The 16430-nt window shown below is 47.0% G+C and overlaps 6 protein-coding genes across 6 annotated transcripts; 5 read left to right on the top strand and 1 right to left on the bottom strand.

Moving 5' to 3' along the window:
• Positions 1 to 805: 805 nt before the first annotated feature.
• Positions 806 to 4656, top strand: AGABI2DRAFT_176553 (hypothetical protein; the record flags this gene model as incomplete). The annotated part of the gene is made up of 5 exons (XM_006457993.1): positions 806 to 831; positions 857 to 1298; positions 1353 to 4067; positions 4126 to 4329; positions 4372 to 4656. The coding sequence occupies 5 exons, from the start codon at positions 806 to 808 to the stop codon at positions 4654 to 4656; spliced, it is 3672 nt and encodes a 1223-aa protein (XP_006458056.1).
• Positions 4657 to 5382: 726 nt separating this feature from the next.
• On the top strand, positions 5383 to 7379 carry AGABI2DRAFT_115074 (hypothetical protein; the record flags this gene model as incomplete). The annotated part of the gene is made up of 9 exons (XM_006457992.1): positions 5383 to 5410; positions 5465 to 5529; positions 5595 to 5609; positions 5663 to 5691; positions 5745 to 5887; positions 5937 to 6756; positions 6813 to 6908; positions 6960 to 7013; positions 7067 to 7379. 9 exons carry the CDS (start codon positions 5383 to 5385, stop codon positions 7377 to 7379), a joined length of 1563 nt encoding a protein of 520 aa, XP_006458055.1.
• A 516-nt stretch (positions 7380 to 7895) lies between these two features.
• Positions 7896 to 10962, top strand: AGABI2DRAFT_183150 (hypothetical protein; the record flags this gene model as incomplete). The annotated part of the gene is made up of 12 exons (XM_006457991.1): positions 7896 to 8635; positions 8683 to 8890; positions 8938 to 9060; positions 9112 to 9216; positions 9271 to 9344; positions 9394 to 9616; positions 9669 to 9981; positions 10035 to 10136; positions 10188 to 10357; positions 10411 to 10476; positions 10534 to 10795; positions 10854 to 10962. The coding sequence occupies exons 1-12, from the start codon at positions 7928 to 7930 to the stop codon at positions 10960 to 10962; spliced, it is 2463 nt and encodes an 820-aa protein (XP_006458054.1). The 5' UTR covers positions 7896 to 7927.
• AGABI2DRAFT_190428 (hypothetical protein) lies at positions 10923 to 12413 on the bottom strand. Its single transcript, XM_006457990.1, has 2 exons — positions 11545 to 12413; positions 10923 to 11489 (listed from the first exon to the last, which is right to left on the bottom strand). Exons 1-2 carry the CDS (start codon positions 12399 to 12401, stop codon positions 11108 to 11110), a joined length of 1239 nt encoding a protein of 412 aa, XP_006458053.1. The 5' UTR covers positions 12402 to 12413; the 3' UTR covers positions 10923 to 11107.
• Positions 12414 to 12636: 223 nt separating this feature from the next.
• Positions 12637 to 13765, top strand: AGABI2DRAFT_148555 (hypothetical protein; the record flags this gene model as incomplete). Its single annotated transcript, XM_006457989.1, has 7 exons — positions 12637 to 12657; positions 12710 to 12762; positions 12882 to 12966; positions 13016 to 13157; positions 13211 to 13282; positions 13332 to 13513; positions 13568 to 13765. The coding sequence occupies 7 exons, from the start codon at positions 12637 to 12639 to the stop codon at positions 13763 to 13765; spliced, it is 753 nt and encodes a 250-aa protein (XP_006458052.1).
• A 528-nt stretch (positions 13766 to 14293) lies between these two features.
• AGABI2DRAFT_190426 (hypothetical protein) lies at positions 14294 to 16421 on the top strand (the record flags this gene model as incomplete). Its single annotated transcript, XM_006457988.1, has 7 exons — positions 14294 to 14368; positions 14420 to 14493; positions 14550 to 14602; positions 14655 to 15623; positions 15678 to 15698; positions 15759 to 15886; positions 15943 to 16421. Coding segments are annotated over 7 exons (1552 nt in total), but the record flags the coding sequence as incomplete, so codon positions are not given.
• Between the last annotated feature and the right edge of the window lie 9 nt (positions 16422 to 16430).

Here is a 16430-nt window from a genome sequence, read left to right as displayed (position 1 = left end):
GTGGTTCCTGAGGGAGGTAGTAGGCTAGGTAATGTCGAAGTTTCTGAATGCTCGTGAAGTCGCAGAGGTGTAGATCTAGGCGTGTTCGAGGGCGGAGGACCAGCCTCACGCGGTATCCTAAGTTCAACATCCGCTGTCGTTTTACTGTGTGCCCGACTTTGCGATATCTGAATGTACTGACGTTACGGTATGGGTGGATTGGTATTCAAAAAAGACAGCGCGATCGCGCAGAAAAGATTTACTAGCAGTATGATCATGAGTGATTTGTTACAGCAAACCATATGATTTCGTGTCTGACCTTTTAACCGATGTAGAAGAGAAGTTGTTGTTGTTGTCATGCTTGTTGCGCTTTCTGATTATACCCATTAAAATGACGATACGACTGCGGCCAGCGCACGCAGAATTTTCAATGTGGGTGGTTTCCGAGATAACGCGTGAAACGAGCGAGATTGTGCTGTAGCGATCATTTGGTGCTAAATTTGGACGCGTCAAGTCACGTGCGCGTCGGTGCTCTTGGACTCCTGCCTGGCCGCCAGCTTCTTTCTGTGGCACCGGTCCTGCGTGGAGCCTGATAATACGTTGTCTTTTGTTTCATAGCATTTGGTTCAGAAAATTTGTCAATCATTCTAGGTGAGGTAATAATCTCTGACCGGAGATGCACTAGGACTAATTTATCCAGCGCTTTTACGTTCAGCTCCGCGTCTCGGCCTCCTCCGCCCCTGGCCGGTACACCTTGTCGTGTTTCTTCATCGACGCCGCTCGAAAAGCCATCGATACCAAAAAACGCGTGCTGCCGCTCTAACCGATGAATGCATCTGATGGTAATTCAAGGTGTGAGCGTATCTTTCTTTGATAGGGTCATTGTTAAGCTTCAGGGCATTCTTCACAGTGATGTCGACGCAATGGAGTCTCAGGCCTCCCAGTTGATTCATGCGGCTCTTGAGCAATCCCCGACGTCCATTGCGGACTCGAAAAGGGCGAAGTCGAACAAGAATCTATCAGTGCATTCTTTGACTTCTTCCAAAAATTCGGCCGCATCTTCTGTTCACCAATATCATTTCCATGGTCTGGCTTCAACACAAACTCAATCTTACTCGGACAATGAAGAAGACAAAGGACTAATTCCAAACGAAGGCTCACAAAAAGAGAATTTTGAATCGGCAAAGAGGAATAATGGGAAGGATAGGCAATGGACGCTGCCATCTCCTGATTGGGGTCCGTCTCCACCCCAAAAATCCTCATCAAAAGACAATACGGCTAAGGCCGAGCAGTCAGGAACATCCAGACGCCCAACAAAGGTATATATGGAGTGTTTTGTTCATCCTTGTCATTTATTGAATCTTTCTTGAAAGGCCAAGTCTCATATGCCCAGCGTAACTCATTCAAAACTTGTGGTGCCTCAGCAAGTACGGGACTCCAAGAGCACAGACCTTCCACCCCCAAGACCACAAGAGAAATTATGGCCTCAATCATCGCGTCGTCATAACAATCGGTCCAGTTCTCCAGACTTTTCCCAAGATTCTTTTGCGCAAGGGGACTCGCAGCTTTCCGAAGAAAGACTTTTAGTCACCTCAAAAAAGTTTACTATGCCTCTAGCGGACCTTGCTCGGATTGACCACGAAGATATCCCAACAAAGACCGCTGGTCGAGTGGGAGTATCGCAGGCAAACTATCTCCCTCGAAATACCCTCAAACCGGATGATCGTTCGCCTGTCATTCTAGTCCCATCAACACCTTCTCAATCTGGGAGCTCTGACTATGCAAGTTCTGTGGGCAAATATGAATCACTCTCTAAAGAGGACGATAGCTATGAACAAGGTCAAAGCGCTGAACGTACAATGCTTGACAACTCTTCTAGCAGAGATTCTCAGCACTCCCAAGGCTTCGACGGTCAGGATGAAGTTGCCGAAGTCCAAAATTTGTATTCGACTAAAAGCTCCACCAACCTCGGCCCTGCTCGTCCCCAACTTCCTTTGAACACAAACGTCTTCGAGGAAACTCAGATGGCAACCCAAGAGGCAACCCAAATTGCGACTCAAGAAGCCGTGGTGCTTACGCCTTCCAGTGTTGCAGCTCAGATTCATACTACTATCAATGTTGGACCTCGAAGTTTACTTAACACTATGGATCCGAATAAACGGAATCGATACCAACGCCTCCTCCAGTACACTCCCAACAGTCCGATTTCTCCAGCACAACAATATCCTGTAGATGTTCGGAGATCAGACGTAGACGATGCCAAAGCTCAGCCCATCGCGACTCCTGATCAACAAAAAAGAACAGCATTATTGCCAGAATACAAGTCCCCGCAAATCCCATCTTTTAAATCGCCACCTAAAAAACTCATATCTAAGCTGCCTCAGCAAACATCTGCCTCGGACGCTATGGACATTGTGCCTGATTCAGAACCTATGCGGGAGATTGTACAGACTTCTATCTCAGAGGAAAAGCTTATGAGTGTCGGTGGAATGAACGAAGTGGAGCAGGCCTCTGACAGTGAAGGAACGGAAGACAGCGATAATATGCCGCCGAGAAAGCTTCTACGATGCGAGGAAGAAGAGGACCAAATAGGGGAAGAAGCGATTGCAAATAAACAGGAGGAGGAAGAGGAGGAAGAGGAGGGGACAGATGATGACGATGACGAGCCACTTTCCGCCCGTCTCCGTAAAGCCAGATCGAAGGCGCTGGTTGCTCCTTCAAAAGGTGGTAAGTCCTCTGGGGTTACACGTACCTACGGTTTTAAGGTAGGAAAATGTTGTCCATCCACATCAGATACGCCATCGCTGACGAATGTCAAGAGTGTCACAAAGAAGAAGGCTACCTCTACGGCAAAACGAGGTGAACTTCCACGCCAGCAGAAAGCCAATCGAAAAAGTGGCTCAACCTCTGAGAGGATGAACGAGAAGCTCGTTCCGTCCTCTGTTCCAAATCAAGATCACCCTCGTACTCGAAAACTCAGGGCTGCCACTGCCAAAGCAAAGGGAAAGCAGCCCTTGCGTATGTCATCTAGACCAACGTCTGTCAAGTCCCGCCGCGGTCGTCGTTCAACCACGGCTGAAGCTGAAAAAGATTCCGATATTGAAATGGAAGAGGTTTCCGACAGTGAGGGAGATACGCAACCAGCTGATGAACCAAACGAGTACATGGAACCAGAAATCCCTTCGCAATCTCTTAAACGCAAACGAGGTAGACCCCCCAAAAGCAAGGACAATATTGTGGCTGCGGTAACACCGATCACACGTTTGACAAAGCGTCTCAAATCCGGGTCCACGACTTCTACAGCAAACGCGACCCGGGTATTTGCTCTATGGAGTGGAAACAAACTATATTATCCCGGAATCGTTTCTGAATCGGTGGGAGACGGTAGATATAACATCAAATTCGATGATGACGCCGAAGGCACTGTCAGTACCGACGACATGCGAGTATATAACCTGCGCACTGGTGACCTCGTTCGGGTCAATTCAAAAAAGAAAGACTGCAGAGTCCATAAAGTGAATCTGAGGACCAATATGGTTACACTCGAGATTGACGGGGAGACTGAGGATGTTTCTATGAAGGCTATCGGTATTTCAGTGAAAAACATAACCTCCACATGGAACGATCGACATATCGACAAGCGATCAATAGCTCCCGCCATCCGTTTCTCGGACAATAAGCCATCGCCATCGCCATCTCGATCTGCCGCGAGTTTCCTCTCTGCCAAAGGTTCTCGACTGCCTCCGAAGTTCTTGCCAGGAGTTGGTTTGATTGTCAGCCTGAGCGGAAACGGTACGAACGACAGGACCAAAGATGGGCGGTTACGCACAGAAATTCTCAACGCTGTTCGCGATAGTGGGGGCGTGCTCGTTGACGATCTATTCAAATACTTGAGGATGGATCTATCGCACTCTTCTAATCGTTGGGTTGGTGACTCGACAAATGTGCAGTGGGTTGGAGAACCGAGGGAGCTTCAACGCTTGTTCTTGTTAGCAGATGATTGTAACCACAAGCCAAAATATTTGATGGCACTGGCGTTGGGAATACCGTGCCTTTCGGTTGAATGGCTGTATTCTTGTCTCAAGGCGGTAAGGCCTTTTTAGTTCCTCACGCAACGGCGCTGATGGTATATATTATCATCATCAGGGCAAGGAACTTGAATGGCGGTCTCATTTGTTACCTCAAGGAAGGCCTCACATGATTGACGTGCAACCCTCCCAGCAAATCGACTTGAACTGGGGCAACCGAACGGAGCATCTTTCAGAAATAATGACGAACCCCGTTGCTCCTAGAATTCTTAAAGATCAATCAATTCTTTGCGTTGGGCCTGACATGACGCCAAAAAGCAAAGTATGTTACCTCTATAAAATCGTGTCTTAGTATTGACATCAGTCAAAGGACACCGATAAAGGGGAAGCTGCGAGTTACATCATCCGCATCATTCTTGCCATGGGTGCTACAAGAGTTGAGGCCGTCCGCGATACTTCTTTCGCTGAACATCCCCTTTCACATTATGACCTCTTGGTCATACGTGACAGGGAACAATATCACAGCGCTTACTCGCAAACACATACCGTTGATTGGAATTGGATCAAGGATAGTTTGATCATGTCTCGTTTCCTACCCATGCCTGATTGGCCTGTTGAAGAGGAGTCACAATGTTCCCAGAACCTTTGAAGAAGACCGTTGCCTGTATTCTATTCTTCCCTCGAGCTACGTCTAAGTTTGATTAATGAGCTAATGTATGTTTGCTATTGTATAGGATCGGCGTCTAGCTATCTATCACTATTAATGAGTCGTTCTAACTTTTATTCTGGATTTGGATACGTTTGATATGATTGAATCTAAATGACTTATTGGCTGCGCCTGTACGTACCCGTGTACTGGATGTTGATAGGATGTATCTCCTAAACACTAGTAAGTATTTGCTTGCATCATAAGCACTGATGAGCATTTGGTCGGCTTTGACAACAGGAATCCAGGATGTTAGATGTATAAGTGGATAAGTGGCTGAGAGTGTCGGCGTCCTATGAATGTTTTTGCTTTTACAGTCATTAATAAGGTGCTTAGTAGGATTTTCATCAAGTTGCACGTCACTAGTCATTACGAAGGCCCGATAGCACAAAAGAAAATGAAATGAAATTAAGAAAGGAGGAGAAAAGAGAAGGGGCTCGGAGGGTCGCCCAAAAGACCAAAAGAGTGGGCTAAACTGTGGCAAACCATAGTGGCGCTACAAGCCTTGAGCGCTTGAGCGCTTGAGCACTTGAGCTTCCGAAATTCAACCGAATATATTTATTTGTACTTGCTTGTCAAACTTGACTTTTTCCGTGAATAATCAATATAAATATATCGCTCAAACCCAAGTTGGACTTCGGGATCAAGCGCTTCCTCAGCCACTTTAACATGTCCGACGAAGAAGAGTATGAGATCGGTGCGTCGCCCTTTGTCCTGTGACGATCATTGAAAGGTTAAATTGACCCTGTAGAGTCGATATTGGAAGCACGAGTCGAAAATGCTCGCCATAAAGGTCGCAAACCCAAACTGTTGTGGGTGCGTATATGTCTAATACTGAACGTCAAATGATTGTCGCGTCTGATTCAAAACAAATTGTACAGAAGTTTCGAGTTCGAGTAATGTACCGGTTTCTTCAGTGCTCGCTCATGATTGACTAAAACAATCTTAGTGGAAAGGATACTCGCGCGAAGACGATACGTGAGTTGTCGCGCCGAATGATAGTGCTTATTTGGTCTTTACTCGATTTTTAGTTGGGAACCTCTAGAGAATTTAGCAGGTTCCGAGGAAACGTTAGCGCACTTTTGGAAGCGTGCCGATACAGGTGGCCGAGACTATCGTAACGTGAGGTACTTCAGTGAAGGAGAGGTATTTATGCCCGTCGGGCCGCCTAAAAGTGCGTTTACTTGTGTGTTCTTGACACCTAGATTTGAACCGTGGTCTAGAAGGAAAGGGCAAAGGAAAGGAACATTCGCTGGCTGAAGATACATTTCAAGAGGTTGATAATACTATTTCAAAATCAACACCACCGTCGTCTTCACGCGTACGCAAGAGAGACGACGACGAGATGACAGATAACGATGATGAGCACTCTCTCAAACGACCACGGTCTGCTCTGCAGAAGTTCAGTAGCAAACCAAATCTACTTCTCACCGAAGCAGGGTCTCCGAGTAGAGTCAGGCCGGCTGATGTATTTTTACCTCAGTCGCCCCCGCAGGAACAACCATCCGATGTAGGGCCGCAGGTTGACGCAGAAGCTGATGTGCTTCCCCCAATAAACAGTAGTGCCCTTGTTACCGACGAGCAGTCACCCTCGGTCAAGCACGCTTCTACCTTATCCTCTCGCAAGCCCAAGCCTCGATATGTCAACCCATTAGTAGAGATCCTACAAGAATATCATGCGTCTATCCCCGGTCATGGAACAAATAAATCCAACGGGGCGTCTCCCCAGGCGTCTCCCCAGGCACGAAGACGATCGAAGCCTGGACCAGGACGATCGTCTGATGGCTTGCTAATACGGTCAACACCACTGAACAAGAACACGGAGAAGCGGCAAACCAACAAAGTCAAGAAATTCAGGATCCACGAGAGCAGTGTTGAAAAAGTAGTTGAGATGGATCTAGATGCGGAAACGTCTTTGAACCTGCCAGTATCTGAAGACCTGTCACAGTCTGTCGATATCTCCTCCAGCTCAACTGCTTTACCCGAACATCAAACCCAAGAGATGTCTGGTGTAGAAGACCCGATCTTAGAGTCAGGGAAAAGGTGGGTTTGAATGGTTACTTCGACCCAGAATATCCATGTTCATGTTTCTCTATTAGCGGCTTGAACTTTGTCATTGAAAGCAATCTTTTTCCAACTACGACTGGTAGCACAGAGAACACTGTATGGACGCGTTCAACCATTTTTGGGCCGCTGTAAGTGACAATATCACTATAAGTTTGTCATCATGGCTTATGACTTTGTAGAGGGCTGGGATCCGATATATCGTCCCATGTAACTAGTGAAATTTTTGACGATGCGTACGCCAGTCTTTTTAGAAGTCATCTACGTCCTTCATAGTATCTCTGCCCAGGTCAATACCTTTCCAAGTCAACCTTGACTCATCTGTTTCCATGCCAATTCTTCTAATCGATGCTGTCTCGTCTCATACCCTCCCTAAATCTACTCTATCCCAGCGAGGTCCACCAGGAAAATTCTATTACGGCCGTCACGCTGTAGACTTGCTTGGAACTTTACGGTCAAGAGGTTCTTTTTCTCGTGCTGTGCTGACTCAAGAAGCGACAGAAATAAGTCGTATGAATTTTCGGCATTTCAAGAAACGCCTTCTTGGCGAAGAACTGGTTGAGTTCACGTTCTTCAAGGCTATCGACAAACTAAAGTTCTAACTGATTTTTCGCCAGTTTCTAGCGCCGATTGTTGGAGATCTACTAGTTTTCTGCTCTTCAACCAATAGTGTTTTTACTCAGAAGCTGAACATTCCTTCGAATCTTGTTTCAGCGGAAGCTGTGCTTGTCTCCCATGTCTCTATCGAAAATCATTCTGACTTTGCAAATGCCGCTAACCACGCGGATAACGTCATGTGGTCTCAGTACATTTTTTCTGTCTCGGACGATGCGACGCCTTAGTATGTGCACTGCATGTTCTGATGGACATTTCCCGTGCTTTCGTAGATGCTTCTCCTCATGCGTATTCTCACCGTGTAATCAATATCTCGATTTAATCTTGTGTGCTTGCTGCGTATCCAGTACTCAAACATTGTCTACTACTTGCCAGGTGAATTTTATTCTGTGCATCGCGCCTAGCTTGCCGTGTCGCGACGAACTGGATCCGCGGCGTGATTTCGTTTCACGAACACGTGAGCCAATTAACGCGTCGTGCATTGATGATATTTGTTTGGCCAACCGAGTCGCCCTTCCCCATCGTCCTCACGTTCATGCTTAAACGACGACCAACCACTACTGATGGAAAGGTTGTCGATAGACTTCAGGAGAGTGTCCGTGTGAATCTCCCCTTCAAGGCCCCAACGTTTTCAAAATCTTTGGGGCGAGAGCAACCTCAGCGAAAACGGAAGCGGGTTTCCTATGCGGGTCAGCAAGGTGACGCCGATACTGACTCGGATACAGGCGGAGGTTCCAAAAAGAAGAAAAAGAAAAACGACAAAGATTTCAATTACAATAATGAGGACGAACTACTTGCGAGGCAAAAACAATACCCTGTTTTCAAGCCGAAGGCCTTCGACCAGGTTATCAATCGTCGGTTTTCATTGCCTTCCATGCAGAGCAAGGATGGTTCATTTCTTATGCCCGTCCTCTCGAATATTTCCTTGGGTATTCGACCCCTGGCTAAGGTCATACCAAGACCTTTACATGATCCGATGGAAGACCATGCTATCGTGCTATTCGATCCCACAGTTGATGATCGAGAGACTGACGAGGAAAAAAAAGAAAGGGAGGCAGAGGAAGCAAAAGCAAAAGCGGAAGAAGAAGTTAGAACCAAGACCATTGGGATGTACAACCCCCATAAAAGTTTGAGAAAACTACTCGGAGAAGGGGGGCCAAAGGAGAAGACGCCAAAGGTTCCTGTTGTTATTGATCCACGACTATCCAAAGTTCTACGACCACACCAAGTCGAAGGGGTGCAGGCAAGTCGCTGCTTACTTGTCTAAGGCATGGTGCTGAATTGCTCTAGTTCCTGTACAAATGCACGACGGGCATGATAGTGGATAATCAATATGGCTGTATCATGGCTGATGAGATGGGTCTCGGAAAAACTTTACAGTGCATTGCCCTCATGTGGACATTACTTAAACAATCTCCCCACGCAGGTAAACCCACCATTGAGAAGTGTATCATAGTGTGTCCTTCCAGTTTGGTCAAGAACTGGGCCAATGAGCTTAGTGCGTGCCGATCATTTCCATTTACGAAACGGGCTAATTTGGATTAGTAAAATGGCTTGGCAAGGATGCTGTTACACCTCTAGCCGTTGACAATAAAGGCGGAAAGGCGGAGCTTTTGCCAAAACTTCAAAGATGGGTTTCTGCTCGAGGTAGAAACGTCACTCAACCAGGTGCAGTATTGTGACGACAATTTGGCGTCGGTCTGATTGGATCATCCACAGTCATGATTATCTCTTACGAAACTCTAAGAAGTGTGACTGCCCATCTCGCCAGCTGCACCATTGGTTTACTTCTCTGTGACGAGGGGCACCGTCTGAAAAACTCTGGCAAGCTGGATACCGTTTCTGAGGCTGGGAAACCAAATTTGACTGCATAACTAGATAACCAGACTTTCCAAGCTTTGACTAGCTTGGACGTCAAGCGGCGTGTTATTTTGACTGGTACACCCGTTCAGGTACGAAGTTCTTTGAAGGACAATGAAGCGGCTGAACCAGGTATCATAGAACGATCTTTCTGAGTATTTTTCCCTCCTGAACTTCGCTAACCCTAATTTCTTGGGCTCGAAGAACGACTTTCGCAAGAATTTCGAGCACGCTATCATTCGGGGACGTGATGCTCTTGCCAGCGATGAAAACAAAGCCCAAAGTGAAAAGAAGCTCAAGGAATTAGGATCACTTGTCATGAAGTTCATTATTCGTCGGACCAACGATCTGCTCTCGAAATATCGTGAGTTGTAGCAGAGGTTGAGCGGTGCATTGTTAACTCGCACCCAACGCAGTTCCCGTCAAATATGAACATGTCGTTTTTTGCCATCTATCTGACTTCCAGCTCTCGCTGTACCGCTTATTTATCACTTCTCCGGATATAAAGGCTCTGCTCCGCGGAACTGAATCTCAGCCTCTCAAGGCCATCAATCTCCTCAAAAAGCTGTGCAACCACCCTGATCTTTTGGATCTTCCGAGTGAACTGAAAGGCTCAGAGAACTTACTTCCTCCTGACTACACTGGCACGAAAGGTGGAGGCGGACGAGGAGGCGACAGGAACCCTGCTGTTAGGTCTGAATGGGGCGGAAAATTCATCGTTTTAGAGAGGCATGATACTCTCGTCATTGACTGGAGATGATGTGTGGGCTGATTAGCATTAGGTTCCTGCATCGAATCCGAGCCGAGTCGAACGACAAGATTGTCTTGATTAGTAACTACACCCAGACTCTCGATTTATTCGAAAAGCTTTGTCGGAATAAGAAGTAGGTTCATGTTCAACTTTGTACTCTACTGGCATACTAATTATTTTTTAGGTACGGATTCTTCCGGCTCGATGGAAAAATGACGATCAACAAACGTCAGAAACTCGTTGACCAATTCAATGATCCAAATGGCAAAGAGTTCATTTTTCTGTTGAGTAGCAAAGCTGGTGGATGTGGTATTAATTTGATTGGCGCCAACCGACTGATACTATTCGATCCTGGTATCTACGAGGTCCTCTCCATCCCTTGTCCATATGATTGACCATTCCTCCAGATTGGAACCCCGCTGCTGATCAGCAAGCGCTTGCTCGTGTGTGGCGTGACGGGCAGAAGAAAGAGTGTAAAACGAATGCCATATTACCTTGACGATGTTTGTTGATTCCGGTCCTTTTCACAGGTTTCGTATACCGCTTCATATCCACGGGTACCATAGAGGAGAAGATTTTTCAGCGGCAAGCAAATAAACAAGCGTTATCGTCAGCCGTGGTCGACGAAAAAGAAGATACGGAGCGCCACTTTTCGGTAGATGCTCTTCGGCAATTGTTTACATTCAACGAGAAGACACTCTGCGATACACACGAAACCTTCAAATGCAAACGTTGTAAGGACGGAAAACAAATTATTAAATCACCTGCGTTACTTTATGGCGATGCCAGCACGTAAGCTAGCAGTTGGACAAACGATTCGGCCTGACGACTAATACTAACTAACTTGCAGATGGAACCACTTTACGAATGGTGAATTAAAGAATAATCATGACGATCTGCTCCGTGCGGAGGTCGGGCTACCCGATATTTCCTTCGTTTTCCAATACATTAGCCACTGAACTATGCATTAGAACCTTCATGATTAATCTTCCGTTGCTGCCCTTTTCTCATATCACAGACTGCCCTCACTTTTTACATTGTAGCTACAGTGTACATAGGGATATCGATGCATTACACCCACGTTAGCATTAGTAGGTCAATTGGCTATCCAAGTAATTCATCCCAAGTTGCCCATTCGCCACCTACGACTCGAATTTTGACCTTTTCACCCGCCTGACCGAAGTAGGATGCTTTATACCACAAGTGCATCTCTTCTTCTGAGAATGGGCCAAAAGTCTGGGAGTGATCTGCGCCTGGGGTGTCCCATCTATATTCATATTTGACATCGGAAGAGGGAGGCTCCCAGTCTTGATTAACAATGCCAGATCGTCTGACGTCCCGAATAAGCTCTTCGTAGGTTCTGGAGTAGATGTCTGTGTCACCAAGCGACATGAGGTTGGATGCCAGATGAGTAATGAGCTCAATATCTGTGGGGGGAGGTTTATCCTGGGACGCGTCAGTGACCATTGCATCCGACTTGAGAGCTCTGAAAGCCATAGGTTGGATCTTGTTGTGAATGGCTGCACAAAAAAGCAACGCACTTTTTAGACTTGGCTTGCTTCCTTTTTGCTTCTACACCCAGCCGTTGCAAAGCTTCGAGTACAGTTTCGCTTTTCTTAAGGTAAGGAAGGAGTTGTTGCTGCATCATTTCCTTGCCGCCACTCTCTCTCAACTCTCGTTCCTCGTCCTCTTGCTTCTGTCTCTGGACTTTCTCTTGGTGTCTCTTCCTTTTCCGTGCAAGTTTAATCTCTTTGTCGCTGAGTCCGTCCATCCACCGGTCATGGACACCGTGGGGGTCGAAAGTTCGAACATACATTCCATCCGCGGTAAACTTGCCTTCTTCCATCTCCTCGCGCATGTTAAACGAAGACAACTCGTATCCCATGCCCGCCTTTTTGCGTCTCTCTGCATCATCTTCGTCTTCTGGCTCATCCTCTTCCTGGACTTCGTCGTCATCATCTTCAGATCCATCTCTACCAAACTCTTGACCCTCGATATCTCCCAATCTCATGAAGTTTTCCTCTCCCTTCTTGGAACTATCATGACCTGGACCGTTGGAACTAGCAGGTGCAGCTTTCTCAGCTGCAGCAAACATGTCATCTTCACCTCCTTCTAGGTCGTCCTCCATTTCGTCGTCTTTCCGTCTGGAAAATACGACACCTTGGCCGTCATCACTAGAATCAGAGTCATAACCCTCTGTTTTAACTGCACGTCTGCGGGAGGGACCTTCCAGAGCCGAGTCGACTTGTTCGGCAAAGTTCGTTGGGTCATCATCTGGTTCTACAAAACGAGTTTTTTTTGCAGCGCGGCGGGAAGAAGCAGGAGTTGACGCCGAGCTGAGGTCTCTGGATGCGTCTATCGTGGTCGCCGAACGCTTTTTGCCTTGAGGTCGCGACATGCAAGAGATTGGCTACATGTGATCAGTCTGTATGACGTTGATGTCGCAAACAGATCGCAAACATGGACCTACATCAGGTCTGAAGTCAACCAGCTGCGGGCCTGGGAAACGCGGGCAAGGGAGCCCAGGGAGCCTGCGGAGTGTCATGACGTCACGATTCTCAAATCTATATACGCTGGCGAGCTGACGCTGAGACGGTCGAATGCAATCTTTCCTACCCTCTGCACTCTTAAACATGACGAGTTATCCAGTAAAGGTAAGCGTGTAATCGCTACGAGCCTGCGGTCTTTTTCACCTTGAATTCATAGGTCTCCAACATCGCATCCACTACGACCGATGAACAGCTTAATGACTTTTTTGCGTGAGTTTTCTAAATATCATCGTCGTCTGCAAAGCAGCTCACTTACTCGCTCGATCTAGCTTTTGTGGCTCGTAAGTAATCTGGAGGTAATACCTCACCACTTGCTGATGTACCTAAAGAATTAAGAAAATTGAGCGAGAAAAGGATTCATCTACTGCAACAATCAGGTTTGAGAAATTGTCCGCAGCCAGGACAGCCCTTATGGTGCGCTATTACTCATTGTTACAATTTTATCGGAACTCAACATTCTTAGCTGAATGGTGGCAATCTGGACAATGCCTCACTCTCAGTCACATCTGATGTTGTAAAGGAAGACGACCATCTACAACAGGCAACAACCAGCGAAGAAACAGGTGGCGACCATATAGATCAAGCAGACAAGCCTCGAGCAGCTAGTTCGTGGCTAAATAACAGCATTATCGGAAATCGAACTCATGCTTGATATTAGTTGCTGCGGAATACTTGGCGAAAGGATATTCTCTTTCTGACAGGATTCTCCAACGAGCCATTGACATTGACCGTACGTGGTCCACTATATTACTTGGTACACTTCTTCAACTCGATTTTAGAAAAACAGGGAATTTCGAAGAGCTGTCTGACATATTTCAATGGACTAAATAGTCGTCTTGGCGAACGTGCCTTTGGAGCGGAGCATACGGTAACAGGCACAGTCCAAGCTAAGGTCGAGGAACAGATCAAACAAGCCAAAGCCATCGATGAGCAAAAGGGAATTTCTAAAACTGCTCATGACGTACGTCCATTTCGTGCTTCTTAGAGCATGATATTCACAAAGAGATCATTTCAGTATTACGAAAAAGCGATTGCCTCCCCCCTCGGGCAAAGAGTCATGGCTTTCTATACTGAAAGCACCAAACAGGTTCATGACATCCATGAGGAGGCCCGTCGCATGGCACAAGAAGAGAAGAGAAAAGCCAGTGCTTCCGAGGAGTCTGCACCAGCGTCAACTGCTCCAGAGAAGCCAGAAAAGTCGCCTGTCGCATAGATATGTCGCGTAGATATCGTGCCCATGAGGTATTATGAATCATGATAGTACCTGAAAATTTGAACTTTTCCGTCATCTGTGGGGGAAAATTCTCCGAGTCAGAATGACGATGAAAGAAATTTGAATACTGCGTGCAACAGTATGTCAGAGGAAAGCGCAACTCCGCCTTATTCAGTAAAAAATCGGGGATAAAGAAATATGAAGGTTTCTACAACAACTGCTCTGCGGCATCATACGTGGGAAATGAGTCAACGGAATTCCGAACATCCGAAAGCGAAACTGAAGTGGCTTCAGACGGTAGGTCACACTGATAAGGAGGAATGTCCCACTACCACCTGCTAAACAGCGCGATAAGGGTGCCGCCGATAAGACTCTGAACCAGAAAAGGAGATGTAGTGGATGGTGTGGATAGTATCCACGATACTCAAGTTGAGTAGTGAGTAGGCATGTCACTCGGTGCTTGAAGCGATCAGCAATAAAGGGTTTCCCATGTGATGCTAAATTAAGTGCTCTCTTTCCTCTTACCCCCATGCATGGCACCGCCCTCCTCAGTGAACTTCTTGGCTACACTTCCATAGCGTGCTGGCTGGGCGCACAATTACCGTGAGCTATTTTCTCTGCCTCGACCTTGCAGCCGCCCAATACATCCAACAGTCAGGTCGTCGAAAACTTCCGAAGACAATCGTGTGATGGTCTCGCCCTGCCTTTCCTTGCCAATTGGTTCCTCGGTATGCCTACATTTTCTCTTGCTTGGTAAACACCGTCCATACCAGCATCATCACAGGCGATTTCTCCAATTTTATGGGCTGTATACTCACTCATCAGCTCCCCTTTCAAGTTGGCTTCTCCGTATATCTGGGTGCTACATTTGCTGACTATCGCACCTTAGACATACCTCGCAACCTATTTTGTCTTCATAGACTCTGCTCTCCTCGTCCAGTATATTCATTATGAATTTCTGTCGAAACCCCGGCCACGCCTCCCGCCCACCACTTATCCTCAAACTGTGACTACCAGCCATGGCTCCCTCGATAAAGTTACAACCCGTTACCGCACTCTTTCTATCGTCGCAGCTAACGTTGCCGCCGCCGCCGCCCTGGCAGCACAGCGGGAGCCGGACAACCGGCGATCGGACCTACTTCACTCCGAAGGACCTTATGCGTCAAGTACACATCAAGAACAGTCCGAAACCGATATTCACGGATACGGTGCTTCAGGCCTAGCCGATAGCTTCCACTCCGAAGGTGGTCGGGCGACAGGAAAGAGGCGCGTTTCGTGGAGTGTGGAGAGACACTCATCGCGACCAAGGAGTGTTGGTGGATTATCAACCATCGCGTCTTCAGTCATATCGCATACACCTCTGGCTTACGTGACGCGAGGAAGATCGTTGGGACGAAATCCAGAAGATCCGGCTGGAGACCCGGAGGCGACAATACCCGATTCGACGTTCTCGCCTTCGATGGCTGAAGCACGTAGAAATTCGAGAGCGGGAAAGAGGAGTGCAACAATGGTGTTTTTGGGTGCCTGGGCACTGTTTGGTGTCGGAACAATCGCCAGGAACCGTGCAGATTTAGATATAAAGACTCCAATGAATGTTGGCAGAGTACTTTCAGCGACCCACACGCAAGATGCCACGACGCCAGTTACGGCCTTCGCGTTTGAGCCCACCATGGTATTACAAGGACAAAGTATTGAAGCAAACGGGATATTCTTATCATTTGAAAACCAAAATACCCCACCTATCGAACCACCTTCTCATGAACCTCACCATTTCACCGAGCGTATTCTGGGCCGTATGTTTGCGTGGTTATGCACCACACTTTACCTGACATCTCGATTACCGCAAATATGGAAAAATGTGAGCGGGGCCTGCCTGTTCGCTTCACCTATATTAACGCTTCGTTACCCCTAGTACGTCAGAAAATCAGTAGAGGTGAGCATCGCGCCATAATAACGGAAGCGAGGAACAAGCTAATCGATGGATTCGTTTCAGGGTTTATCGATGTACCTCTTTGTGTTCGCATTTCTCGGAAATGTGTTCTACGTCGCATCTATACTTTCTTCTCCTAACCTCTACCTTCCCCCACCAAGATCCACAGAGTTTTTGAGACAAAGTATACCGTGCGTTTTTGCTGCTTCTTTCTTAGCACATTTCGTCTGTTGAGCATTATTTGCAGCTATCTATTAGGAAGTGCCGGGACACTGATGTTTGATATCACGATCGTTATACAATCATTCTTGTACAAACCGAAGCATAAGAGGCAACACGCTAAGAACAAGAGCTCCACAGCTATAGAAGCTGGAACAGCCGAAGAAATTTCCGGGCTGCTCGCTGGCGATGCCTTGGCGAAACACCATTACTCTACAGACGCACCCATACCATCATCACATGTTGATAGGTCCGCTTGAGGACGGAATAGCGGCGTTACACTATCTTCCAATGGATCAGATCGATAATGGTCCTGTGGCTTTCTACGGTCTACTTTCGTCCCGACGTATTCCCTTTCCACGGGTCTTTCGGTTTCCCTTTAATTCCCTCCGCATTTTATTAACATATCTACTACTTACAATCACCAGCACGTTTAATATGTATTACCATCACTGTATATATTTCCTAGTCCATTGCGACAGTAAATCGTCTTTCGGGCACATTTATTAAGTGTAG

This window comes from Agaricus bisporus (genome assembly GCF_000300575.1).
Source record: "Agaricus bisporus var. bisporus H97 unplaced genomic scaffold AGABI2scaffold_2, whole genome shotgun sequence".
Taxonomy (NCBI): Eukaryota; Fungi; Basidiomycota; class Agaricomycetes; order Agaricales; family Agaricaceae; genus Agaricus; species Agaricus bisporus.
This window is presented reverse-complemented; position numbering and strand designations above follow the sequence as displayed.

Excerpts from the sequence above, each read along its gene's own strand:
- AGABI2DRAFT_190428 (XM_006457990.1), bottom strand. The coding sequence starts at position 12,401 with ATGTCGCGACCTCAAGGCAAAAAGCGTTCGGCGACCACGATAGACGCA. Across the intron at positions 11,490-11,544 it reads AAGCAAGCCAAGTCTAAAAA|AGCTCTCAAGTCGGATGCAA; the intron begins GTGCGTTGCTTT and ends TATGGCTTTCAG.